Source organism: Thermobia domestica, unplaced genomic scaffold, assembly GCF_964235325.1.
Source record: "Thermobia domestica unplaced genomic scaffold, izTheDome1.hap1.1 HAP1_SCAFFOLD_119, whole genome shotgun sequence".
Taxonomy (NCBI): domain Eukaryota; kingdom Metazoa; phylum Arthropoda; class Insecta; order Zygentoma; family Lepismatidae; genus Thermobia; species Thermobia domestica.
In genome coordinates this window covers 530,844-558,798 of record NW_027655891.1, presented here as the reverse complement: position 1 = coordinate 558,798, position 27,955 = coordinate 530,844, and the positions used below count along the sequence as shown (strand labels likewise).

Here is a 27,955-nt window from a genome sequence, read left to right as displayed (position 1 = left end):
CAATCACTTTTGCGGTAATGAGATCCACGATCTCTACTGTCCGATTCACATATAAAGCAAAAATACTTTGATATTTTTATAAAAAGTCCTTGTGTCCATCTTAAACATAAATTAAACATAACTTTCTTACAAGGCTCTCTGTATTCTTTATTATAAATTAACGAGAAAAACAGTTTCGGAAACTGTTTTTCTCGTTAATTTATAATAAAGAATACAGACAGCCTTGTAAGAAAGTTATGTTTAATTTATGATCAAAAATACTTTATATACAATAACTGCATACCTAGCAACAGTGCTTTTACTTTAAGGTCACCACAAATGAGCCACTGAAAATCGTAATATTTAATGGCTTGAAGTAAACGTTTCAAGTTTTCATAAGATTCCTTCATATGAACTGCGTAACCTACAGAAATTGAAGGAAGTTCATTTCCAATATGTAAAAGCACTGCCTTTAAACTCACCTTGGACGAATCTATAAAGAGCCTCCACTCCGTTGGTTCGTAATTAATTTTAAGTGCCCTCATGAGACCATTTACATCTGTACATTCCACAAGTGTGTCTTCCATAGTAAAAAATGAAGTGAACATCTTCTCCCTATTCCGATACACTGAAATATTTACTTTTTCCTGCAATAAATTCCATTGCTTTAAGCGTGACGCTAAAATTTCGGCTTTGCTTTTCGAGAGGTCCAAGTCTCTGATTAGATCACTTCGTTCCTCTTGAGTAAGTCTATGTGGTTCACATGGAGGTTCTTCTACAACAAACGTAGGGTCCTTCGAAGTACTTGATTGAGGAGCTTCAACTTCTTGATCATCATCAGAAAAAAGATCGTATTCTTTAGATGGGCCAGGAACACGTAGCCCTTCTCCATGTGGAACAGGGCGCATTGCAGAAGGAATGTTAGGATAGATCAAGGCCCGCTTCTTCTTCGTGGAAATTCCCTTCTTGACGGAAGGAACCATACAAAAATAACAGTCTCTGATGTGGTCGCTTGGCTCCCTCCAAATCATGGGCACTGCAAAAGGCATTGAGCGCCCCTTCCCATTAATCCAATTTCTTAGATTGCTGGCACAAGTGTTACACATAATGTGGCGTGCCCAAGATTTATCTTGGTCTCCAATTTTACAACCAAAGTAATATTGATAGGCTTTTCTTATTAGTGGTGTTATAGTCTGCTTTTGTGAGGAAAATGTCACTTCCCCACACCCGTAGCAGAAGCTACCCGCACTGTTTACACAATTTCGCGGCATTTTTGTTCATTGAAATCCTCAAAATGTCACTTGAAATAGTTCCGACAACTATTTAAAAATATACATTCTGAATACCAGTATTTTTGCGTACTTGTAGTTGTATTTTTATGTCCTGCACTACACAAACGTGACACCCAAAATGCTGATAACTGCACTAAACCTGTATTATCTAACAATAACAGAACACTACTGAGATAAGGAACACAATGAAACCAAGCGTTCATATAGTTTCTCCAGTGTTGCCGGATCAGTGTAACATTTTACCCCAAACGAAGCGAATATATTTATTTTTAAAGCGTTATTATTAGACATGCCTGTAAAACGAAAAGTAGAGCTAATATTCGAAAATAACTTTCAAATTCGTGATCAGCACTACAAAATCAATAAGAATTAGCTAATTTTGTTAACTTACATTTTCGTTGTTCAACAGTGTTATTAGCGGATGAGATGGAACCTATTCTTTGGACGCTGAATAGATTTCTGAAACCAGTCTGTAGATACTTATCGAGTGACGAACCGAACGAACAGACAGTCAGATATACTTACACAGCCGTTATATAAGACTTCCGATAATTGGGAGTAGATTAATAACCATTTTCTGGACGTTCGGGATCTATAGCCACGTTAGCTTGTCCGTATGAGCGATGACGATCCTCGGTGATCACACTAGCCGAAGAAAGCGAAGGAAGGAAGTGGCCTGGGATCTGTGTGTTAGGTACCATCCCAGCATTTGCCTAGTGTGAATGAGAAAACGCAGTAAAACTCACTCAGAATGGCTAGACTGAAAAAAGGTTTTACACTTTTGGTCGAGTGTCCCACCGGGAATTGAACCTAGGACCGCTTGCACCAAAGAAGAGAATTAGCAACTATATTATCTGGGGCCAGTCTTCCAGTATATATGCATAGTATAGTTAGAAAGTCTAAAAACTAAAAGGATCCTTATAAATTATTTAAAGAAAGTAATAATATATTTTTAGCAAAGAATAATGAGCATTAGGATTTATATTTCTGGGCTTTCGGCATCTATGGCCATGTTAGTCCGTCATGTTTGAGGGATGACGTCCCTCTGCGAGTACACTATCCGAGGAAGGGGAAGGAAGGAAGTGGTCTGGGACCTATAACTTAGGTACCACCCCGGCATTTGCCTGGTGTGAATGAGGAGAATCCAGGAAAACCTCACTCAGGCTGGATGGCCTGAGAAAGTGTTTTTACACTTTTTCGACCGAGTGCTCTCACTGGGAATCGAACCCGGGACCACTCGCACTGAAGTCGAGAGTGTTAGCGACTACGCTACGCGGGGTAACTAAAGGGTAATGAGATTTGTTGGTACATAAAACCACAAAAGTAATTGTCCCCCCCCACCTAAGCCTTCTAATTCCATTTCTTGAGTCCAGGTAATTTGCAGTTGTGACAACGCCTAACTCAATCCAACTTACACGTAACTTTTCTCAGCACTGACAGCAGTTGGTAGCCCTGATCCAGGTATTTATGCGGGTAAAATTATAAAGTAGGTGAATAACGAAATAGTTCTCCTTTCTAAGATCAATCTCTCTGGTTCAGAGCGTGTTGTCCAATGAACATCATATGTTAACCTCAATATTGTTGTGTATGAAATGTATTTTTTTCATTATATCAAAGAAATAAAAACACTAATCACATATAAATCAGAAAATGCTTGAAAGTAGCTGAAAATATCAAATATAGAACTACTGCTGGAAATAACATTGTAAATGATTGCCTCCATTGAGAGACCTTCTCCAATTCTCCTCATTCCAATCTCTTCTTTTTTCTGAAGGAGAGAAGATCTTGCTTATCAACACTGAGCATGCATTGAAGTTGAAATTGAAACAAGAAAACTTGAAAAAAACTTCAGGCCGGCCGGAACTCGAACACGGGCCCACCCAATAGAAGTTCAATACGCTAACCACTCACCCAATGCTCCAGCCAAACTAAAACCTAGTTAAAATCGTTTCATGGCAAAATATAAACAAAATACTCAAATATAACAAAAAATAAATAAACAAAATATAAATAAAAATATAAAATAAGAAAATATAAGCAACTTGTGTGAATGTCTTAATGACTTACTCGAGATTTCCTTGTTTAACTGAAAAACAAGTTATATACACGTTGATCAATGAAGAAAGTATCACGATCAATGAAGAGTTTAACGTCCCGTTCAGCAGCGAGGCTATATGATACGTGGACCTACTGATTAGCGTGAAATCCAAACCACATGAGCTCCCGACGGGAATTGAACCCGGGCCCGACTCCCCCCAGAAAAGAATCTAAGTTACGGCGCTGGTCATCAGTTACAGGGATGGTCCCGACTTACATTATATTTCGTCTTTAATATAACTTCTAATTTCCAAAGAAGAAAAGACGAAAGAAATTATTTTCACATTCTTTAAGTTGTATCAACACGTGTAGAAATAGACAGTTCTATGTTTATGTTCCATAACTACTGCCACACCCGGAATCGATCTCACGTCCCCAACATCACTAAACTAACGCTTAAGCCACTACTCTAAGACAACACTGTTCTGGGAGAAGGAAAAAATGGGGCTGTAGTGAATTCAGTAATTACACACTTTTACGATTCCAGTGTAATAATGCTGAAACTTTCTGATTTCAGTAATGATAAAATAGTGAAGTATTATGCAGAAAGAATAGTCCAGAGAAGTCAACTTTAAATTGACAACTTATATGTACGGAGGCGCTGCTGTATGCTCTCGCCTCGGGCCCTGATTTTTCACGGCACGTCATTGGACAGATACTTATATTGATTGGAATCTGGTGTTTCAGAGCACTGGATTATGTTTTTTAAGTTAATTCATTTAACGAACTTCTCTGCTCACTGCATTGTAGACAGCATCTTCCGACGCGACAAAACACCAATGAACCATAATATTACTCCACCAAAATATTTTAAATCGACTGTATGTGTGATTTGATTACATTAAGGTGAGTCTAAAAAACACTAAAAAAATGTACCAAAAAATTACCCCGGAGGAGGTTCGAACTACCAACATTATGATTACTGGGCGGGTGTTTTTCTGACTTCGCCACGGAGACGATGAAGTCATCACATGTAAAGGGATAAATCGTGGAGATCCTTTTAATCTAGTCAATCAGAGTGCTCTTTTAACCGTATATATGAGACTATAACTGGGATTAGATAAAATGCGTTCGCCATGTAATTTTATAACAAAATGACGCGTGTCTATTTACTTTATAACATAGTTCTCCCATACTCACTTTCTAATGATCGACGATAGTTGCCATCTAAATTCATACAATTATCGCACTCAAGATTTTTCACTTCATGATGTTGAGGCAGTGGTTATTCTTGACCCACGGAGCTCACTTTAGGAACAATTCGTCAGGAAAAAATAATATATAATAATAACCGTATGCACATGACTGGCGATAGTTCGTGTTGGTCCCTTCGCGATGCTCCGCGACGAATCGAAAGAGCGCGGACCAAAACGAAGTCTCGCTACGACGCGGTGGGAACTTCAACACCCCGACGCAAGATATCTGTTTCGACTCGACGAAGCCCTGCCGTCTCGTCTCTATATTGACGATCGACGTTTACCCGCAAGTGAGCCACTAGGTGTTGGCGACGTTTACGGCATGGGTAGGTCCATTTTCATATAGCCTCGCTGCTGAAAGGGACGTTAAATTCAAAATCAACTCAAAAAAATACAGTGCTTCGCATCATATATCCATATATGCTTACCATGCGCTTTTTTAATAATTGCTAAAAGCTTGTTTATTATATAGAGCGCTTAGAGCATAGGGCAATGAACACATTCGGTTGTGAGAAAAATAGACATAAAATTTGTAATGTAAGCTTCTGTGTGTTGGTCTACGTACCTTGATTTGGGAGTTTTCCAATTTCATCCGCTTTTAAACTGAGAAGTATCGATAATTCAATAAGGAAATAATTAGACCATAATAATTTAATTGAAATTCATCGTAGCTTTGCCCATGACAAACACTTTACCATTTTATATCGAAAAGGTCAGATCCATCATTATTGTAACAGAGCGGTGATTGAAGGATTGACAGTAAAAATTCAAACTCCGATTAGTGGATCACGTGTTAGATTTGATGACGATGTGTTTTGGTGTGTCAGTGGTTCATTATGGGTGGTAAATCGGAGTGGGTCTTCGTGGGTAATGAGTCACAGAGGGCCAAGTTGGGTGGTGGATCATGAGTCAGAGTGGATCGCGGTGGGTCAAGTTTTCATTGACCCACGCCATCTCTAATCAAATCTGTAAAACCAAACCAAACAAAGAGCAATACTAAACTACACAAAACGCTCAACATCTTAGCTATTTAGGACAAACTATTGCATGATCCGAATAACTCTAGTATATCCACAAACCATCATTTGTCATATTTTACTGAAATACGTCATGACTTTTTTGACAACCTGATATTTGAAATGTTGTTAATACGCAAATTTCATTGATCTAATCACTTGTTCACTTATTCTCTTATGATCATTACAACCTTTAGGGTAGTTCCCGTAGATATAGAAAGGTGAAATGTAGTATCCAGGCTTGGTGTAGCGTGCAAGTAAACCAATGAAAAGCAACAGGATAATATTTCCCTCATCCAAACCCCCTGAAGTGGAATGTGTTGATTATTCAACGAAAAGACTTAAAATTCATTCAGAAAATTCATAACATATAAAATATGTAGCCAAGTCTCGACTTTGCAATAATAATAATAATAATAATAATAATAATAATAATAATAATAATAATAATAATAATAATAATAATAATAATAATAATAATCAGAATAAGAATAAGAATAAGAATAAGAATAAGAATAAGAATAAGAATAAAGAAATAACAGTATTACAAAATCAATTACGTAAACAATACCTTGCAATTACGAAAAAATGATTGCCACGACGACGGTCCGTAATTTTAGGGGGCCACTGCCCCCAACCTCAGGGAAGCTCCCCGTCGTTCAAGGGGTTCCCCTTTTAAGACAAACTTGGCTTACTCCATATACGATACGAAAATGAAATTATAAGTGAACATCAAACAGGTTCACTACATTACATAAACAGAACAGCACACTAAACGTAAATAACACACTAATGAGTCGTGGGCAAATTTCCGTTAAAAAAAAAAAAAGTCTACTATTAGGGGCACTAGAAATAATATATACATATATTCGTATATTATTGTAAGATTTGTCAATATTGTCCCCTTAATGAATTTGTCGTGTATGTACGGGCCCAGAGGCGTAACTAACGACCCCGCAGACCTTGGTATGCGGGAGATTCAAAGAATTTCAGATATCCTCTGATCTTATTGGCCGATACAAATATGACATCAAGAGTCATGACCTAGATATAGCGGAAATTAAGGCAAACTGCTGTCGGCCCTCGTGGCCGAGTATTCTAGGGCAACGTTCTACTAATGAAAATACTATTTGGCATGAGTTGAAACATTACCCAAGGATTTTTAAAAATTTTCATAACACTTTTTTCATTAAAATAAGCTTGCAGTTTTACTTTACGGATCCATAGTAAAAGTATTATTATTATTATTATTATTATTATTAATATTAATAATAATAATAATAATAATAATAATAAATGGAAGTAGTAGTGGTAGTAGTAGTAGCATCATTGATAATAATTATATTGTTTATGTAGGATACTTGAAGAAAGTACTTGAAACTACAGCATTTGGCTCGATTTTCTTCGTTTTGACTCGACTCGAATCGAAACTCGAGTCAAATTCGAGTCAGGGTAAAGGAAATTTTTGGAGTTGAGTTCTCGAGTCGAGCTCAATGTAGGCAATTATTTACAAAGTTATTTCCTGTAGTTGTTCTATATTTGATATTTTCAGCTACTTTCAAGCATTTTCTGATTTATATGTGATCAGTGTTTTTATATCTTTGAATACACAGTATATAATGAAAAATACACTACATACACAACAATATTGAAATTAACATATGACTTTCATTGGACAACATGCTCTGAACCAGAGAGATTGATCTCAGATTGGAGAACTGTTTCGTGCGTCATCTACTCACAATTTTACTTCCATACAGACTTCACTCAGTGCTACCAAGTGCTGTCAGTGCCGAGAAAAGTTACGTGTAAGTTTGGTTGCATCTGTCTAGGTGTTCTCAGAACTGCAAATGACCTGGACTCCAAGTGATGGAATTAGAGCGCTTAGGGGAGGGGGATTGCTTTTGTGGCTGAATGTACATGCATATTCTTATTAATTCGTGATACATGCTGCATATACGCGTATAAATGTATTAGAGACCTAATTTGTTGCTAATTTGAACTATTGTACTCAGAAAAAGCTAAATTTACACTTTTTCCTAGCTAATGGAACATTTTTTTCTTCTTTGTCTCAAACAAAAGATATTTTATTTATTTATTTATTTATTTGTTTGTTTAACGGCAGAGTTAAGGCTATATTTGCCTTTTCAGTAGTACTCCCCCGCGTTTGCGCGATTTGACCTTGAACTCATTTTTGTGACGTCATAGGTCAAAGGTCAATGACCTTGGCCCGGGGTCAATGACCTAAGGGTACCTAGGACCACCCCCTCTAAATTTTGGCAGGGGTACCTTGGCCCACCCCTTAAATTTTGGCAGGGGTACATAGGACCACCCCGCTTAAATTTTGGAAATTGCCAAATCTAAAAATTTGGTATGGTAGCCTAGGACCATAGTATGTACCTCTATCAGTATTCGGGGTCTATGTCGTTCCCTTTCATGGGTAAAAAATTGCCAAAAAGTTAAATTTCGGGGGTTTTTGACCTAATTTATCCCCTTGGATGAGGTGATATTACCTTATATAGTTATATGGACGTATACAGGGGTTCATTACCTTTCATAAGACATGGGTACATTAATGCACCCCTTGAAAAATTTGGGAGGGGTACCTTGGCCCACCCCTTCAATTTTGGAAATTGCCCAATTTCAACATTGGGTATTATAGTACCGGACCCTAATATGTATTATGATAAATTTGGGTGGTCCACCTCGTTTCCTTCTAGGGGTACACAATTGCCAAAATATAAACGTAAGCAATACGTTATACCACGTGTTTGGTTTTTGGTCGATTTTATCCCCCTTGATGAGGTGTTATTATCCTATATAGTTATATGGGCGTATACAGGGGGTCCATTCCCTTTCATAAGACATGGGTATATTAATGCACCCTTTAAAAATTTGGGGGGGTATCTTGGCCCACCACCAAAATTTTGGAAATTGCCCAATTTAAACATTGGGTATTATAGTACAGGACCCTAATATGTATCATGATAAATTTGGGTGGTCCACCTCGTCCCCTTTTAGGGGTACAAAATTGCCAAAAATGGTTTTTGGTCGATTTTACCCCCTTTGATGAGGTGTTATTACCTTATATAGTTATATGGTCATGTATAGGGGTCCATTACCTATCATAAGACATGGGTATATTAATGCACCCCTTGAAAAATTTGGGAGGGGTACCTTGGCCCACCCCTTAAATTTTGGAAATTGACCAATTTCAACATTGGGTATTATAGTATAGGACCCTAATATGCATTATGATAAATTTGGGTGGTCCACCTCATTCCCTTCTAGGGGTACAAAATTGCCAAAATATAAACGTAAGCAATACGTTATACCACGTGTTTGGTTTTCGGCCTAATTTATGTGCTTGGATGAGGTCCTATTACCTTATATAGTTATATGATCATGTATAGGGGTTTATTACCTATCATAAGACATAGGTACATTTGTGCACCCCCGGGAGGGGTACAATGGTCCACCCCTTAAATTTTGGAAATTGACCAATTTAAACATTTGGTATTATAGTACAAGACCCTAATATGTATTATGATAAATTTGGGTGGTCCACCTCGTTCCCTTCTAGGGGTACAAAATTGCCAAAAATATAAACGTAAGCAATACGTTATACCACGTGTTTGGTTTTTGGTCGATTTTATTCCCTTTGATGAGGTGTTATTACCTTATATGTTTACATGAGCGTATACAGGAGTCTATTACCTTTCATAAGACATGGGTATATTGATGCACCCCTTTAAATTTTTGGGAGGGGTACCTTGGCCCAACCCTTTAATTTTGGAAATTGCTTAATTTCAACATGTGGTGTCATAGTGCTGGATACTAATATGTATCATGATAAATTTGGGTGGTCCACCTCGTTCCCTTTTAGGGGTACCAAATTGCCAAAATATAAACGTAAGCAATACGTTATACCACGTGTTTGATTTTTGACCTAATTTATCTCCTTGATGAGGTCCTATTACATCATATAGTTATATGGTCATGTATAGGGGTCCATTCCCTATCATAAGACATAGGTACATTGATGCACCCGGGAGGGGTACAATGGCCCACCCCTTTAATTTGGAAATTGCTCAATTAAACATTTGGTATTACAGTATAAGACCCTAATATGGATCACTATAAATTTGGGTGGTCCACCTCGTTCCCTTTTAGGGGTACAAAATTGACAAAATATAAACGTAAGCATTACGTTGTACCACGTGTTTGGTTTTTGACCTAATTTATTCCTTTGGATGAGGTCCTATTACCTTATATGGTTATATGGTCATGTATATGGGTCCTCGCTATCATAGTACATGACCTCAATATGTATCATGATAAATTTGGGTGGTCCATCTTGTTCCCTTTCATGGGTAAAAATTGCTAAAATATAAACATAAGCAATATGTTGTACCATGTGTTTGGTTTTTGGCCCAATTTCTTCCCTTTGATGAGGTTTTATTACCTTATATGGTTATATGGTCATGTATATAGGTTCATTTCCTATCATAAGATATGGGTACATTGACGCACCCCTTGAAAAATTTGGGAGGGGTATCTTGGCTCATCCACTCGGTTTTAGAAATTGTTTAATATAAGCATTTGGTATCATAGTACAGGTCTCCAATATGTACCACTATAAATTTGGATGGTCCACATCGTTCCCTTTTCATAGGTAAAGAACTACCAAAAATCAAATTTCGGAGGTTATTGACCCTATTTAGCACATTATATGGGTATGTACAGAGGTTTATTACCTTTATATGTTTATGTTCCCTTTTAAATTTGGGAATTATCAAATAACAAAATTCGGTAAACGTTTTCTAGGACCCGTTGGTATTCCTCTTATGGCCAAATATTCAAAATTTAAAGGTTATTGACCGGCTTTATTATTGAATAAGTACAGGATTTATTACTTTTTTCATAAGACACAGGTGTATTTGTGTACCAGTCTTAAATTTTGGAAGGGGTACATTTCCTATTGTCGTATCAATAATTGGTAATTGTTCATTGGGTAAATCATTACGATCACGTGATCGGTTATTGACCTATGATGGGATTAGGAGTCCAGGACATTGGTACATTGAAACTTTTGTAGGATAATTTGAGAATGCGTCATTGGTTTTGATTATTCCCGCCAAATATAAACGTAAGCAAGACGTTGTACCACGTGATTGTCCTTGATGAGGTAGTGTACAGGGATTCATTTCCTTTGTTGTGGTACTTCTTAAGTTTGAGTACACACACACTTCTAGAAAACAGTTGGTTCTACTCAGGTAAACAATTGACGGACATTATTGACCTTATTGAACATATAATGATAGTCACAGCTCATAGTCTAAGATCATTGGTGGTGATTGATTTGAAATCTGATAGCTAACCTTATTGAATCTTATGACTCATAGACGAAAGGCAATACATGCTACAACAGTTTAAAATTTAATCATAAGGTGATGTAATCTGACACTAGCAAAGTTATTGTGTATGCAATTTGATTGGATGATCACTATCTTTCCTGCAATCTGATTGGTTGATCACTATCTTTCGTGCAATCTGATTGGTTGATGATTTTCAAATCTTTGCTGTATTCAGTTTTAAGTTTGTTTAACATTTAAAAATCTTGGTTTCGTTCAACATTTTGCACTCACTGATAAATATGATCAAAACCGTTTATTTGTTAATCGAATAGTTAAAAACCGGTTAAAGTTTGACGGTTAACCGTGAAACGTAAAATTTTTTTGCTTGAAACTTTTTGTTTAAAAATTCTTGCTTTCAAATTTTTGTTTGATTTTTTTTGTTTCAAAATTTTGTTTGACATTTTTCGTTTCCAAATTTTTTGTTTCAAAATTTTTTGTTTAAAAATTTTTCGTTTGAAATTTTTTGTTTGAAAATTTTTGTCCGAAAATTTTGTTTAAAATTTTTTGTTTGAAATTTTTCGTTTCCAAATTTTTTGTTTGAAATTTTTTGTTTCAAAATTTTGTTTGAAATTTTTTTTCGCTTTAAAATTTTGTTTGAATTTTTTTTCGTTTGAAATGTTTTGTTTGAATTTTTTTCGTTTCAAAATTTTGTTTCAAAGATTTTTTGTTCTAAATTTTTGTTTCAAAGTTTGGTTTGACATTTTTAAAAGTTTGTGCACTCATTAGTAAAGAACCGGAACTGTTTAGAGCAAAAACCTCTGGCAACATGTGGTGCAATAGTACATGTCAGAACATGATAATGCAACGTCATCAGTTTTGCATTATCGTTCGAGTTAGTATTCATGATAACATCATCATGGCTACTTGTCTGCAGTTTCTAAACACACGTGATGTGATGAAATCATTTACCAAGATTACTGATTTACAACAGAATGTACCTTATAGAATCTTAGCTAGCCAAATGATCCCTACAAAGTTTGGATTAAGAATCGTAGTGAAGCTTGAAAATGATAAGAATATAATTTTACCAGCAAGATATTTACCCATGGAAGCATCAAAACAAGAAGAACTACTGCGTTTCTTAAATACTGGATCTGTATCTTTATGTTACAAAGGATTCTTGGGTCGAAGTCATCAACTTGAATTTAGTACACAGCAATTGTGATGAAATCATGAATCAGCACATTTCTTTCCAATGACGTCAGCCGTAGTTGTATGAATTTGGTTGGTCGGCATGACGTCAGCAACTGTGATGAAATCATGAATCAGCACATTCCTTTCCAATGACGTCAGCAATAACTATAAACCAGCAAATACAGTGTCATCCCACGAAATCATTTGAGCAAGTGCTTTTCAGGAGGAAAGATGTGTACTTCTAACGATAAAGAGTTCATCTTCGCAAGCTATTATCCAATAAATATATTTCAAACAAAACATGTGATGATTGGTATCAGTGCTAGAACATTTGAACCTGTGATTCGATTGGGCAAAGCAGAACAATTTGGTGTACAACTGACCTGTGAAGAATGGCAAATATTATGTTCACGAATCGACCAAATGAACGATTATTTTCATGATGAGCTAAATGTGACCATAGTCAAATCATTAGGCTCAAATCATGAAGTGGTGATGCGTACAGTCCTCGAAGAGAAGATGGTGCTGTTACGTAAAAAGAGTACATTTCATGTCCCTCGCAACATGGTGTATCTAACACAAACTGAATGGAACAAATTCATCAGCGTATTCCAGTGTGTGAAACATGCAGTGGAAGTGTGCAACAAAACTAGTATATTCCTGAAAAAGTACTATTTTGAAAAATGTGTTATGCATATTGTACAACATGTATCTAGATATTGTGATGGTTGTCAACATCGTTCGTGGGTGCATACCTGTATTGATAAACAGTTTATTTGTGATCAAATGGACATTGAGTTTCCACCAATTGATATTGCATTAGACCTTAAAAGACTTCAATTGGAATTAAAATTATATGCTAAAGACAAACTAGTGCAAGAAGTTCAAAATACATTGTATCGACAATATCCAGAACCACTATCTGGTATGGATGTATGTGGAGTGTAATAAAATGATCCATTTCAATGAATTGTGTTTTTTCATTTCAAGTACAACCCCAGGTTCTGACGTGTACTATTGCACCACAATGTTGTCAAAGGTTTTTGTTCTAAACAGTTCCGGTTCTTTACTAATGAGTGCACAAACTTTTAAAAATGTCAAACCAAACTTTGAAACAAAAATTTAGAACAAAAAATCTTTGAAACAAAATTTTGAAACGAAAAAAATTCAAACAAAACATTTCAAACGAAAAAAAATTCAAACAAAATTTTAAAGCGAAAAAAAATTTCAAACAAAATTTTGAAACAAAAAATTTCAAACAAAAAATTTGGAAACGAAAAATTTCAAACAAAAAATTTTAAACAAAATTTTCGAACAAAAATTTTCAAACAAAAAATTTCAAACGAAAAATTTTTAAACAAAAAATTTTGAAACAAAAAATTTGGAAACGAAAAATGTCAATCCAAAGTTTCAAACAAAAAAATTTAAAAACTTTTTAAATGTTAAAACAAAACTTAAAACTGAATACAGCAAAGATTTGAAAATCATCAACCAATCAGATTGCACGAAAGATAGTGATCAACCAATCAGATTGCAGGAAAGATAGTGATCATCCAATCAAATTGCATACACAATAACTTTGCTAGTGTCAGATTACATCACCTTATGATTAAATTTTAAACTGTTGTAGCATGTATTGCCTTTCGTCTATGAGTCATAAGATTCAATAAGGTTAGCTATCAGATTTCAAATCAATCACCACCAATGATCTTAGACTATGAGCTGTGACTAAAGTTCAATGTATTGTTTCAAATTTCGCACCTTATGTTAAAATTCTGTTTATCACCATTCCCAAATTTAAAGAATACTTCTCTTGTCACCTAAGTCTTAGAGTTAATCATATCATTATATGTTCAATAAGGTCAATAATGTCCGTCAATTGTTTACCTGAGTAGAACCAACTGTTTTCTAGAAGTGTGTGTGTACTCAAACTTAAGAAGTACCACAACAAAGGAAATGAATCCCTGTACACTACCTCATCAAGGACAATCACGTGGTACAACGTCTTGCTTACGTTTATATTTGGCGGGAATAATCAAAACCAATGACGCATTCTCAAATTATCCTACAAAAGTTTCAATGTACCAATGTCCTGGACTCCTAATCCCATCATAGGTCAATAACCGATCACGTGATCGTAATGATTTACCCAATGAACAATTACCAATTATTGATACGACAATAAGAAATGTACCCCTTCCAAAATTTAAGACTGGTACACAAATACACCTGTGTCTTATGAAAAAAGTAATAAATCCTGTACTTATTCAATAATAAAGCCGGTCAATAACCTTTAAATTTTGAATATTTGGCCATAAGAGGAATACCAACGGGTCCTAGAAAACGTTTACCGAATTTTGTTATTTGATAATTCCCAAATTTAAAAGGGAACATAAACATATAAAGGTAATAAACCTCTGTACATACCCATATAATGTGCTAAATAGGGTCAATAACCTCCGAAATTTGATTTTTGGTAGTTCTTTACCTATGAAAAGGGAACGATGTGGACCATCCAAATTTATAGTGGTACATATTGGAGACCTGTACTATGATACCAAATGCTTATATTAAACAATTTCTAAAACCGAGTGGATGAGCCAAGATACCCCTCCCAAATTTTTAAAGGATGCATCAATGTACCCATATCTTATGATAGGAAATGAACCTATATACATGACCATATAACCATATAAGGTAATAAAACCTCATCAAAGGGAAGAAATTGGGCCAAAAACCAAACACATGGTACAACATATTGCTTATGTTTATATTTTAGCAATTTTTACCCATGAAAGGGAACAAGATGGACCACCCAAATTTATCATGATACATATTGAGGTCATGTACTATGATAGCGAGGACCCATATACATGACCATATAACCATATAAGGTAATAGGACCTCATCCAAAGGAATAAATTAGGTCAAAAACCAAACACGTGGTACAACGTAATGCTTACGTTTATATTTTGTCAATTTTGTACCCCTAAAAGGGAACGAGGTGGACCACCCAAATTTATAGTGATCCATATTAGGGTCTTATACTGTAATACCAAATGTTTAATTGAGCAATTTCCAAATTAAAGGGGTGGGCCATTGTACCCCTCCCGGGTGCATCAATGTACCTATGTCTTATGATAGGGAATGGACCCCTATACATGACCATATAACTATATGATGTAATAGGACCTCATCAAGGAGATAAATTAGGTCAAAAATCAAACACGTGGTATAACGTATTGCTTACGTTTATATTTTGGCAATTTGGTACCCCTAAAAGGGAACGAGGTGGACCACCCAAATTTATCATGATACATATTAGTATCCAGCACTATGACACCACATGTTGAAATTAAGCAATTTCCAAAATTAAAGGGTTGGGCCAAGGTACCCCTCCCAAAAATTTAAAGGGGTGCATCAATATACCCATGTCTTATGAAAGGTAATAGACTCCTGTATACGCTCATGTAAACATATAAGGTAATAACACCTCATCAAAGGGAATAAAATCGACCAAAAACCAAACACGTGGTATAACGTATTGCTTACGTTTATATTTTTGGCAATTTTGTACCCCTAGAAGGGAACGAGGTGGACCACCCAAATTTATCATAATACATATTAGGGTCTTGTACTATAATACCAAATGTTTAAATTGGTCAATTTCCAAAATTTAAGGGGTGGACCATTGTACCCCTCCCGGGGGTGCACAAATGTACCTATGTCTTATGATAGGTAATAAACCCCTATACATGATCATATAACTATATAAGGTAATAGGACCTCATCCAAGCACATAAATTAGGCCGAAAACCAAACACGTGGTATAACGTATTGCTTACGTTTATATTTTGGCAATTTTGTACCCCTAGAAGGGAATGAGGTGGACCACCCAAATTTATCATAATGCATATTAGGGTCCTATACTATAATACCCAATGTTGAAATTGGTCAATTTCCAAAATTTAAGGGGTGGGCCAAGGTACCCCTCCCAAATTTTTCAAGGGGTGCATTAATATACCCATGTCTTATGATAGGTAATGGACCCCTATACATGACCATATAACTATATAAGGTAATAACACCTCATCAAAGGGGGTAAAATCGACCAAAAACCATTTTTGGCAATTTTGTACCCCTAAAAGGGGACGAGGTGGACCACCCAAATTTATCATGATACATATTAGGGTCCTGTACTATAATACCCAATGTTAAATTGGGCAATTTCCAAAATTTAGGTGGTGGGCCAAGATACCCCTCCCAAATTTTTCAAGGGGTGCATTAATATACCCATGTCTTATGAAAGGGAATGGACCCCCTGTATACGCCCATATAACTATATAGGATAATAACACCTCATCAAGGGGGATAAAATCGACCAAAAACCAAACACGTGGTATAACGTATTGCTTACGTTTATATTTTGGCAATTGTGTACCCCTAGAAGGAAACGAGGTGGACCACCCAAATTTATCATAATAGATATTAGGGTCCGGTACTATAATACCCAATGTTGAAATTGAGCAATTTCCAAAATTGAAGGGGTGGGCCAAGGTACCCCTCCCAAATTTTTAAAGGGGTGCACCAATATACCCATGTCTTATGAAAGGGAATGAACCCCTGTATACGCCCATATAACTATATATGGTAATAATACCTCATCAAAGGGGATAAATTAGGTCAAAAACCCCCAAAATTTGACTTTTTGGCAATTTTTTACCCATGAAAGGGAACGACATAGACACCCAATACTAATAGAGGTACATACTATGGTCCTAGGCTACCATACCAAATTTTTAGATTTGGCAATTTCCAAAATTTAAGCGGGGTAGTCCTAGGTACCCCTGCCAAAATTTAGGGGGTGGGCCAAGGTACCCCTGCCAAAATTTAGAGGGGGTGGTCCTAAGTACCCCTAGGTCATTGACCCCGGGCCAAGGTCATTGACCTTTGACCTATGACGTCACAAAAATGAGTTCAAGGTCAAATCGCGCAAACGCGGGGGAGTACTACTTTTTCTTACACTCAAAACCAACTAACATGTATACAAGATATACGTACTACCATTGTCGTCTAATCCACAAAGAATTACAATTACTACATTAATGCATATGTACATACACACATATATACCCCTACACACGAATATGCTCCCTTACATACCCCCTCCCCCGCCATACCCTCATACTATTTCTCATAAAAACAAGAAAACCTATCTTGTTTTTACTCATGTTATCTGCCTATTTTTCTATAAGTTTTATTTTTACTCATGTTTGAGTCAAATAATATATTGATATTCACTTTTTATGTGGCGTATGACTTCCTAAATCCTCCTATTTCCACTCAAGTTACTCTAAATATGTATATATCATATAAAACATATTAAAATATAGATTATTAGATCTTCAGTACTGAACAGACGAAGTAACCTCCCGTGAGCAAATGTTTTGTTTCTTCAAATGTTTTTTTTTTTATCTTTAAATTGTAAGAAAAGAGCTAAAAGAAGGCTGCTATTGAATTACAAAATTGCATCTCCTATGTTCAACTTGAACAGAAAGATTTTTTTTATAGTTAACAGATTTCTATTTTATAAAGATTTAACAAGTGTATAGTGGTATAAAATATTCCCGTCATGGCATACCAAATAAAATTTACTGTAGGCAGCCTGTGACACCCCAAAATAAACTTCTGACCTTTATATATACACGTATCTAACATAAAGAAACGATATTGATCGACTTGGTGGTTTATTGATGCACTTCGAAGGACAGAAAAACAAGCATAACTTAGTGTACGAGGCAATGTTTTGAGAAGAAACCCTCCCAAAAAAAAGAAGAAAATAAATTTGGACAGATGAAAAATTCGTACTATTGTACAGAAATTTTAAAACTGTTGATATTGTAGAATACTTGCTGGGTTTGGCCCATAATTCCGTCATGTAATCATAATGTCATGACAAATGTAACATAAGATATTTTCTTCCTTCTGCAATATACAAAAATTTACTAGAACAAAACAAGGCCTAAGCATTTAATGCAACTGAGGCTTTTAGTAAGTGTTTACCATAGGGCATAGTGTAATAACGTAACGAAAATTTAATTTTTTAAGACTTTTAAAGAAAATAGGTGTCAAATTTCATCTTTCTGAATTTCTCAAATTGTGCAGTTATTTTTTTATGACTGAATATTTGTGATATTAGTGTCTATTTTCAAGGCTTTTAGTGCAAAAACATCCGGGTTTTCGTTATGAAACACATTACAATTATAACCCATTTAAATAGATTAACCTAATTAGATATACGGCTCTGCGCCCAAACATCTCACGCTGAAACCGCCTTGCGCCCGAACGTTCTGCTCTGGATGGTGAGAGGCAAGGGAACTCACATTAAAGAAGCATCTCGAAGGTAACAAATTATTACTACGTCCACGTCGTTCGTCTTGAGAAACGCTAAAACTAGATTTTAATACATTGATAAAAACAAACCTTCAATGTTTCCAAATGCTGTCTGTTTAAGTGACATCTATGAAAGAAATTACACCAACAATGTGGACAAAGTAATGTATTAAGTTCTGGAAAATCAAGTGTTTTTGCTATAAAACACCGGTTTCTCATTACATATTTTAAAATAACTGCCTTTCTAACCTGAGATGGTAGTGGAGGAATCAACTATGGTGCAATTTGTATTACAGAAATGTAAAGGACTTGATCGAAAATTTTATAATTTCGAAAATCAGACTCCAATATTATTTAGTGCATGATAATGTCAGCTTGGAAAAACCAAGTAACATAAATAAAATGTTATTAGTATACCAATATACTTGGAAAAGGACACCAAAAAGCCAAAACAATTGTATAACAAAAAATATTATGTTTGTAAAAAAATGAGAAATGAGTGTTTTCCCGCATACGTCACGAAAACTATTATTTCGTAGCCTAGAATGCACTCGCTCTGAATTACATGAGAAAGTAAAATAATAAATGAGGCGCATATAAAAACTTATGGTTCCTAAACCAGAGTAATCAGTTCACTTCAGCTTTAGATATCCAATCTTTCAATCGCGTTCAGTCGGTCGTAGTCTCGTCTTGTCTCGACTCGCATTGTTAAGTCGGAATGAATCGGGCAGGTGGTACATTGTATTGACCACCGTAGAAACGCGAACATATTGTCGTCCGTTCCTGAGTGACATCGATGTATCAGAAAATGTAAGTTGTATATTACATGTTTTTTTTATATTCGTACATGTGATTATGGCAGGGCAGTATATATTAATCAAATCCTCATAACCGTAGGTTAGGTTATGATAAGCCCGGATCAATTATTCTTATAAGATTTCAATGGTATAATTAAATTAATTTGTCACCATTATTTCAATAGTTGCAATTATTTTCAGTAATTACAAAGGTTGCAATTATAACAATTATTATGTTCGGTTACCAGCATACTGCTTATGAGTTTACTATGTAATTAACCAAAGCATTTGCATCTCAATGTGTCAATCACATTCATGCATGTCTAATAGTTTATTCGAGTTCTTTAACTCACGAGTATTTTACTTACTGTGGATGACCCATATACTTATTAACAGATGTATTTGTAATAGAATAGCCCTGTATGCTACTCAGGAAGCGAAGCTATTATCGCTGGGGATTGTAGGCATTGTTGGGAAGGTGAGAAGGCTCGCATCTGGGAGTTTAATTTTAGCGTTGAAAGCATATTTCAATGCTAATATGTTATAAAATGATTTCCTTAGCACAGAATAAGAAGTTTCTGTGTACAATTATGTGTTTCTGTTAGTGATAATTTGTTTAATTTAGGTATATAATCTCAGGAGTTATTCAGAGTACATGTTTTTACCCCTTACATGGAGCTTGGACGATAATAGCTTGTAGAATATTCCTGATACATTAGACATAAGTATAAATTTACCAAACGCTACCGTAAAATCATATTTCTGTGTAATTTTAGTTTAGTTTTCCATTTCATAGAATCAATGAGGTATTTATGATTTTGTTTCACAGAATTTTGCTTGTTTCGGGGGGGGGGCTTTGCTAACTTTATTCCTGGTAATGTGAAAATTCTGCAATAAATGTGAAAACAATAAAAAGTTGAGATAAAATTTTGGTGAGTCCTTACACCGGGAAGCTACTCCCTTCAATATGCCACTGCATAGAATACAATATTAAATATCTTGCGTTGATTCAAATGAAGTTCCTTCTGAGCATTAACATTTCTAATGAAGTCATTATCACGTGATGCATTAATTAAATGCAGTATTGTACTTACTTTAAAGTGAGAGATGCAAGTAACAAACGCTTATTCAAGAAATTTGACAGTTAACCGTAAGAATTTAGTTACATTTTCTCTCCCTCAATTTCCAAATATGGAGGAAATGAAGTCAGCAATGAGGAGGAAATTCCCTTCATCCCGCCTGCAAATCCCAGAGCAGAAGAAAATATGAACTGCATTTCAAAATATGTGTAGTGGATCTAAATGGAAATATTCCGCAAATACACATTGCATGTTTTCCTCCATGTAAATATTTGTTGAATAATAATAATAATAATAATAATAATAATAATAATAATAATAATAATAATAATAATAATAATAATACTTTCGGTCTACTTTTGTTTATATAAATATTAATTTTGTCTTGTTAAACAACAACAAAAAACTACTATGTATACATGCACATTAATTTAACTCTAAACAGTGTTAGAAATACAGCTAAGAAAGTTCTTTAAAATAAATAGATTTGGTAGTTTCTTTTGTTTAACTTAATTCAAAAAATCGAATGCTGACTATAATTTTAAACATTTTATGATACATTAAATGTTATTTGTGTTATTAGTGTATCGGGCCTATCCTACTAGCAGGATTACGCTTCGCCACTGGTTACAGCACGCACATAGAAAACTGACACCTTGTACGTAAAAAGTTAAACTTACATTGTGATTTATTTATTTATTTATAGAGGTTTTCTTTTCTTTCGATAAGTACTTGAATTTCGTTTAAATGGATTAAAGATAACGATTATTACAGATTTTACATTTCAGAAAATAAAGAAATAAATTACTGTATGCAATGCAACACAGTTACTTCATCTAGAAACCCTGGAATAACCTCAATCAGGATAAATACGAAATCTCCCTAATTCTAAATCAACTATGTACAAACTGAACCACACCCGCTCGACATATCTATATAGTGTTAACAACAAATAATTTTAAATTTTATCTCAAAGCATGTTTTTGAAAGCCCGCTAGCTGTTCCTGATCAACAAAAAAAAAAAAAAAAAAAAAAAAAAGATCCTAGTTATTGTACTGGTTAAATTCTATTCCTGTTTTAATTCAAATAACTCATTACCTCTGATGCGGAGAGCACACCAACGATTGAACCTGCCATCACGCACACCAGCACATTTGTCTTAAAAATTCGCCCACATTGGAGAAGAATGGGACAGATTCCTCTAGAAATTCGATGGTAAAATCAAAGACAACATACAGTGGACACTCAGAGTCAATTACGTTTCTCTCGAAGATTTTAAAAAGTAAGTTAATTGTTTTCTTCTTTAATTGTTTTTATTAATTTAATATTTAAGGTAAGTTAGATAGATAATATTTTCCCTCCTATACAATGTATAAAATATTTTATCAAACTAAATAAAGGTGAACAATCCATTTTGTTATTGCTACTGTTGTAATATTAGGATTATAGCCTATAAACATTTGATTAAGGATACGGTTATGCCGTAATTTTCCAATGTCATCCTTTCCTTTTCCTCCTTCAATGGGACAAAGAAAGTAAAACAAACACATTGTTTTAAATAGGAACCAGATGATACCGCATACTGGTAAGTTCGTATAACCTTTTCTTTTTCAAGAAACAAAAATGCAGTTCTTTCCTGTTGGGAATCAAGCGGGCAGCGCACTGATTGGCTACTCACACACATACACTAGTTCTGCTTGCTCAGTGAAGTTTAAGGAAACAAATTTACAAGTATTCTCTTTACTGTTGTGGTTTCTTCATTTGTGAACTCAACGCAATCGTTGTGGTCTAACACTTGATGACGTGAACACAGAAAAAATATCTTTGGTTCATAATTATCCCATAATATGGAATGAGCAATATAAAAGTCACCACATAGGAACACTTGGAAGAAATAGGCACTGAACAGGTGCTAACGTGCGTCTCTGTATTGAGAACAAAGATATGCACTGATTAAGGGTCGATCGTCATAAAAAATGGCAATTTCACGGTTAATATGAATATCTTCACACAAACCAAGATTTATTATATGTTAATTTCTACCGGCGAAGTATTTATGCACAATAAAGTAAAGCTGTATTTTGTGTTTACAAGTGCAGGGTTTATAACCTCAAACCATGGCAGCTAGTATACCACGATTAAAAACAGTGAGTATATGTGGAAGAGTACTGTATTACATATTATTTTCCGCCTGTGAGTTATTTCAAGAGTTACAAGCGTGAAACCATTGCAAGTGCTTTAGGAACTTGTACTTAGACCGTCTTCTTTAGCCTAACCGGCATAACCGTGGGACGTAAAACTTAAAGATTTCTTTTTCATTTCATTTCGTCACTTACAAGCCACACTAAAGTACTAATAAATGCAACCAACTTAATCTACTCACGCACCAACTTAATCTAGCATGCTCTACTAACCTAACCTACTCTACTCTACTAACCTTACCTAACCTACACTATTAACCTAATCTACCCTAATAACCTAACATAATCTACTTCACTAACCTAATCTACCCACCCTATCTTACTCTACTGACCCAATCTAACCTATCATATCTTACTAACCTAATCTAAGCCTCTCACATAACAGACTTCGCTAACCTAAAATTACGTACCGTACTAACCTAAGCTAACATACTCTACTAACTCAACATAACCTCGTAATTGAGGTTTTCGTGTGGTTAGAATTTTTTATGAATACAAATAAATTATTACTTGTTTTTCTCTTTTCTTTTTCTTTTTTTTTCAGCTATGCCATGACGAAACGTGATTTGTTCAATACTTACATTTTATCGCATCCGGAGATGGAGAGCGGCGGTTAAAATGTAAGTAGTAAAAATGTAAAATGACTAAATATTTAAATGTATACGTGTGCTTAAATTAAACGTAAATAATAAGTTTAAAACAATCTTGTGAGCAACTAAAAGAAAATTTAATTTATGAGGTATATTACGTGTAATGACACTTAATATGGATTATGATACATATAAAATGGAATTAAACATACCGTACAACCAAACAAATTTTTAATTATAACGTTTGCGACTATTTGTTTTTAACCTTTGGTGAATTGGTGGCAGTATTAAGGCGCATTATTGTACTTACTGTGATCTTCGACCGATCAATTTATTTGGAGTGATCGTGGTCTTGGCGTCGAGTCCTGGTTAGATCAAGGGAGTCCTCAGAAAGGTTCCTGCGCCGCAGATTGGACAGTCTTAAGAGTTTGTTGTAGGGTTTCGCAAACGATGATTTAGATTTTCCCGCTCTGAAGCGTTAGTACTTTTCCATTTAGTAGTTCAGGTTTGGCTTGAAGGAAGTTTCGTCTGTACACTGTTATTTAAACTATGACAATACGAAATAACACTAAAACGTTTACAAGTATTATATAGTCACTGTTACTAAGCTGAGAAGTTTGTTTTTGCACATATTATTTTTTTCACATTAAAGATAACTATTTGTTTTTTTGGATAATACCTTAATTTGTAAAGCTCAACCCGCACAGGGGAGCTCGTATGGGCAAATAGCGTATGTCCATTTTAGAACAATGCACCCCGCGTGCCTTTGTGGGTGCTTTTTTGAACGACGACCGCAACGGGTCTCGTCCCCAATAGATCGTGCACAGCACTGTTTTTTTTTTTTTTTTAGTTAACTATAGCTTATATATAGCGAACCTGGCAAAAAATATTGACGACTCTTCCTCGTGGAACGAACGCTGGGCGATTTTTTTACCATATAAAGAAGTTCTGAGATATTTGGTTGCGGTCAAAAGCACCAATACATAGACAAACATATTAAACTTATGAGAGAGCAACTTTAAGATTTTTATATACACAAGGTTTGGTTAATTAAGTTTAATGTTTTTTTATTTAGCTTAAATGCAATAAATGTGCTTGGGGTCGGTGATAACCCAAGATACTCTACTAACCTAACCACTCTACCAACATGGATTTATGTACTCTAGTAATTCAACCTACCCTACCCTACTAATATAACACTCTATTCTACAAACCTAAATATACCTACCGTACTAACACAACACCCTACTCTACTAACCCAACTTAACGTAACCTAAAGCCATAGAAATTAAGTAAAAATTATTATTTTTAATTTGACAATCTATTCTCAATCTACACGCACTGCTATTACAGCAAAGTGGATAGAGACTGATCCGGCACACTCAGCATATAAAGATAATGATGTATTAATTCTTTTATGTGTATGCTCTTAAGATTTCATTTTGTAATGAGTTTGTACCGCTAAATTCGGATAAATACGCTGTTCTACGAAGGATAAAAGATGATCTACATGGGAAAATTGAAAAAGAAAGGATTGAATAGGTAAAATTTTACTATAATCGTACGCTAACGTTGGTTCAAAGCAAAGTAAAAGAAAAGCACTGCGCAGTAGAACTAATATCTTTATTATCACTTTTGAATTAGAAGTAGCCCTATCTACTTTTATCATGTCAGTTTTACAGATATAAGAGTGTTAAAAAATGTGTCTCTATTTTGGAATGAGATTCCTCACATTGAAATAAGAAAAAAGTTCACTTAGATCTGCGCTCAAAAGTGAATAGTTTCGGAGTTATAAGGTACGCAATATGTGAAACAAGTGAACTTTAAAAGTTCATAGTTCCACTACTATGTGATCTATTGTAGTCGTATCAAGACATCACTGAAGAATTGGTATGTGAACTACACAAATATCGATGTTTAAGAATGCTCCAGTACTTGCACACCAATTTTTAGACATGTAGATGGAGAGTAGGTGGAGTATATTCGTCTGTTATGGCTGTGCAACGCGCTTTCAAACGAAAGTGTGGAAAAGACCTGCCATGTAAACAAAGCATTTTGCGATGGTATCAGCAATTCAAGGACACTGATTGCTTGTGTAAAGAAAAAAAAAACCTGACCTCCCAGATCTCCTGATTTAACGCCCTGCAACTTCTTCCTATGGGGGGACGTTAAGAACCTTGTTTACGTACTCTTACTACCGCAATCCTTAATCGAGCTCGAAGAACGCATCAGTGCTGCAGTGCAGACAATTGAGAGGACTATGCTACTAAATGTATAAAATGAGCTCGAGTATCGTCTGGGCGTGTCATGTCATCAAAGGGGCACATATTAAACATTTGTAGAGCGTGTAAAAACTTGGGGAGTTTGTGGTGAGTTTATGTGTACTTGTAATACTTTGGAAAATATAGCCTTTTTAAAATGAATGAATCATTTATGCTAACCCTGTAGTTTGAGGATGTATATTAAAATTTGAATAGCAACTATGTACATTTAAAGTGATATGACACTTCATTGAAGAAAGGGAGCCGAGGTTTATTATCCCCGAAAAATGGAAAACACTCGAGACGCTCCAGCTTCTAAACAGTTTGATTGATATTAACTAAATTTTGCAAGATGGTCAAACTCATTAATCACAAGATTTTTTTTAAAAAAAAGTATAATTGGTTTAACCAGGGAAGAATAACCACCATAAAATATATATTTCTTAAAGTCAAGACAGTTACGCGACACATAAACACATTGACCGCACCCAGAAATGTTTGTTGTGGAAGTCCAAACTTTAGAGGGTCCAATACTAAAAGCCACTACGTTAATGTCGTATTGAACGGGTACTGTACTGCATCTGAAAAAGACGATATTAGTTGCAAAGTACTCTACCTGTATTTTGAGAGGAAAATTCTAGAACTAGATTGTTTTTATAAGGCAAGGAGTACAGGCATGTAAGGTAAAGAGTTCTTTGATTCATGAGATAAAAGATCAAATTTTCACGCCACATCAATCATTTCTCTGTCAAATAATGATAGTTTTATGGAGAAAGTGTACACAGCAGAAAGAGAGCTGTTGAAATAACACACAAGTAACAAGCTAAACAACACCAAGGACATCAGAAATAACTAGCTACTGGTGGCAGAACTTGCATGGGATCTTATTGTTCGGTATAAGCAATATTTTACACACTATATTTGGCATTTATACCAAACAATAAATAACGTTTCTTCTTTTCTATAAGTTCTCACAATAATAATTTTGTACAATAGTTACATGAGTAGCGGTTCTGCCATCTTCTGTTCTTACATGCGAAGACATAAGAATAACAGACCTGGAAAACAGATGGCTACTACTTAATTAGTGTGTCACTCACTTGTGTGTTGTTTCAATTCCTAAATTTTTGCTGTGTACAAAAGTGTATAAATTTAGAAAATTTGGGGGGGGCTCGGACCTAGTGGACCCCTGTGGATACGCCTCTGACCATAGTCATTTACGCATATATCGTTCAGAATATTGCATAACTTCTAGAAGTAAGATACACATTAGAAAGTTTTCTTCGTAAACCACCAGAAAGCATATGAACTTCAGTAAGCAACAGCAAGCAAAACCAGAGATTGGTGAGAAGAGGCAGGGGTTTAAATACTAGTTCTAGAATATATCGTTTGAAATTGCTCGGGGAAATGCATCATTGTTTGCAGACATTGACCTTTAAAATACGGTACCTAGGGGAAATAGATATCTTCTTACTCACCTCAATCATAAGTTGCTAGGCAACATGGAAATTTTAAAACTTTTCTCCTGCTTGGGAGAGTTGTTTTATTTTTTCATAAGGTGTCTTCTTCGTAACTGCATCTAAATATTCTATCCTTGGTCTTCCTCTTCCTGGTTTTCCTTTTGCCTTTCCCTGTATCAACACGATGATCAATTTGTAGTGCAGACTAAAATGGACAAGCATGCTGTTTCTCCTTTTACCTGTTATCTTCATAATATATCGTCCTTTTCTTTTCCTTTCGGTCCATGATATGCGCAGCATTCGGACCAATACCACATTTCAAACACTTTCGGTTTAGATTTTTCAGCTTTCCTCAATGTCCACATCTCTGATCTGTAAAGCAGGGTCTTAATAAATACTTTTCGAACGTCTAATGACTCTTTTCTTGATATTAGCAGTCCTTTTATCCTATAAAATACTTGTTTAGCCTGCGATATTCTTGAACTTACGTCTTTTTCACTTCTTCCGTCCGAGGATACTAGACTCCCAAAATAGAGAAAAGGTCTTAACGTATCTGATTTTGTCTCAATGTAACCATACGTTTGCTTTTTACTGTTCTGTTCTTGTGCACTTTAGCATTTTGGTTTTCCTCTTATTTATCTTCATTTTGTATGCTTTTACCAGTTTTCTGTTCAAATTTGTAAGTGCTTCCATCAATTTCTTTTCATTCTCCACTATCAGTGCTATGTCATCAGCAAACATTATTGTGTTAAAAACTTGGCCATTTACTTTTAGAAATAGATATACGTGTTTGAAAACTATACGTTTAGAAAAGTAAAAACTCTGATTTACTGTTGGCAACACCTACTGCTTTAAGTAATTTAACTAGAGTTATCGATACATCGAAACGGTATTATTATGTCGCTTTGTCATTTGTATATGTCGCTGTGTCAGGAAATGTTTGGTGTTGCATCGATTTGTTTAGTTCTTGTTCGATTAATCGTTTATCTCATACACATATGACAGATCAATCATAAAATTTCTGTCCGTACTTTAGTCAAAAT

General features: G+C 35.1%; 1 protein-coding gene across 1 annotated transcript in view; it reads left to right on the top strand.

Moving 5' to 3' along the window:
- LOC145676374 (solute carrier organic anion transporter family member 74D-like) overlaps positions 1-23,218 on the top strand; it is a gene marked incomplete at its 5' end in the record, with an annotated part of 95,456 nt that extends 72,238 nt beyond the window's left edge. The window contains one exon of the mRNA XM_081747227.1: positions 23,146-23,218. Within this exon, the coding sequence (XP_081603353.1) occupies positions 23,146-23,218 (73 nt within the window). The remainder of the gene's footprint in view (positions 1-23,145) is intronic.
- Positions 23,219-27,955: the final 4,737 nt, after the last annotated feature.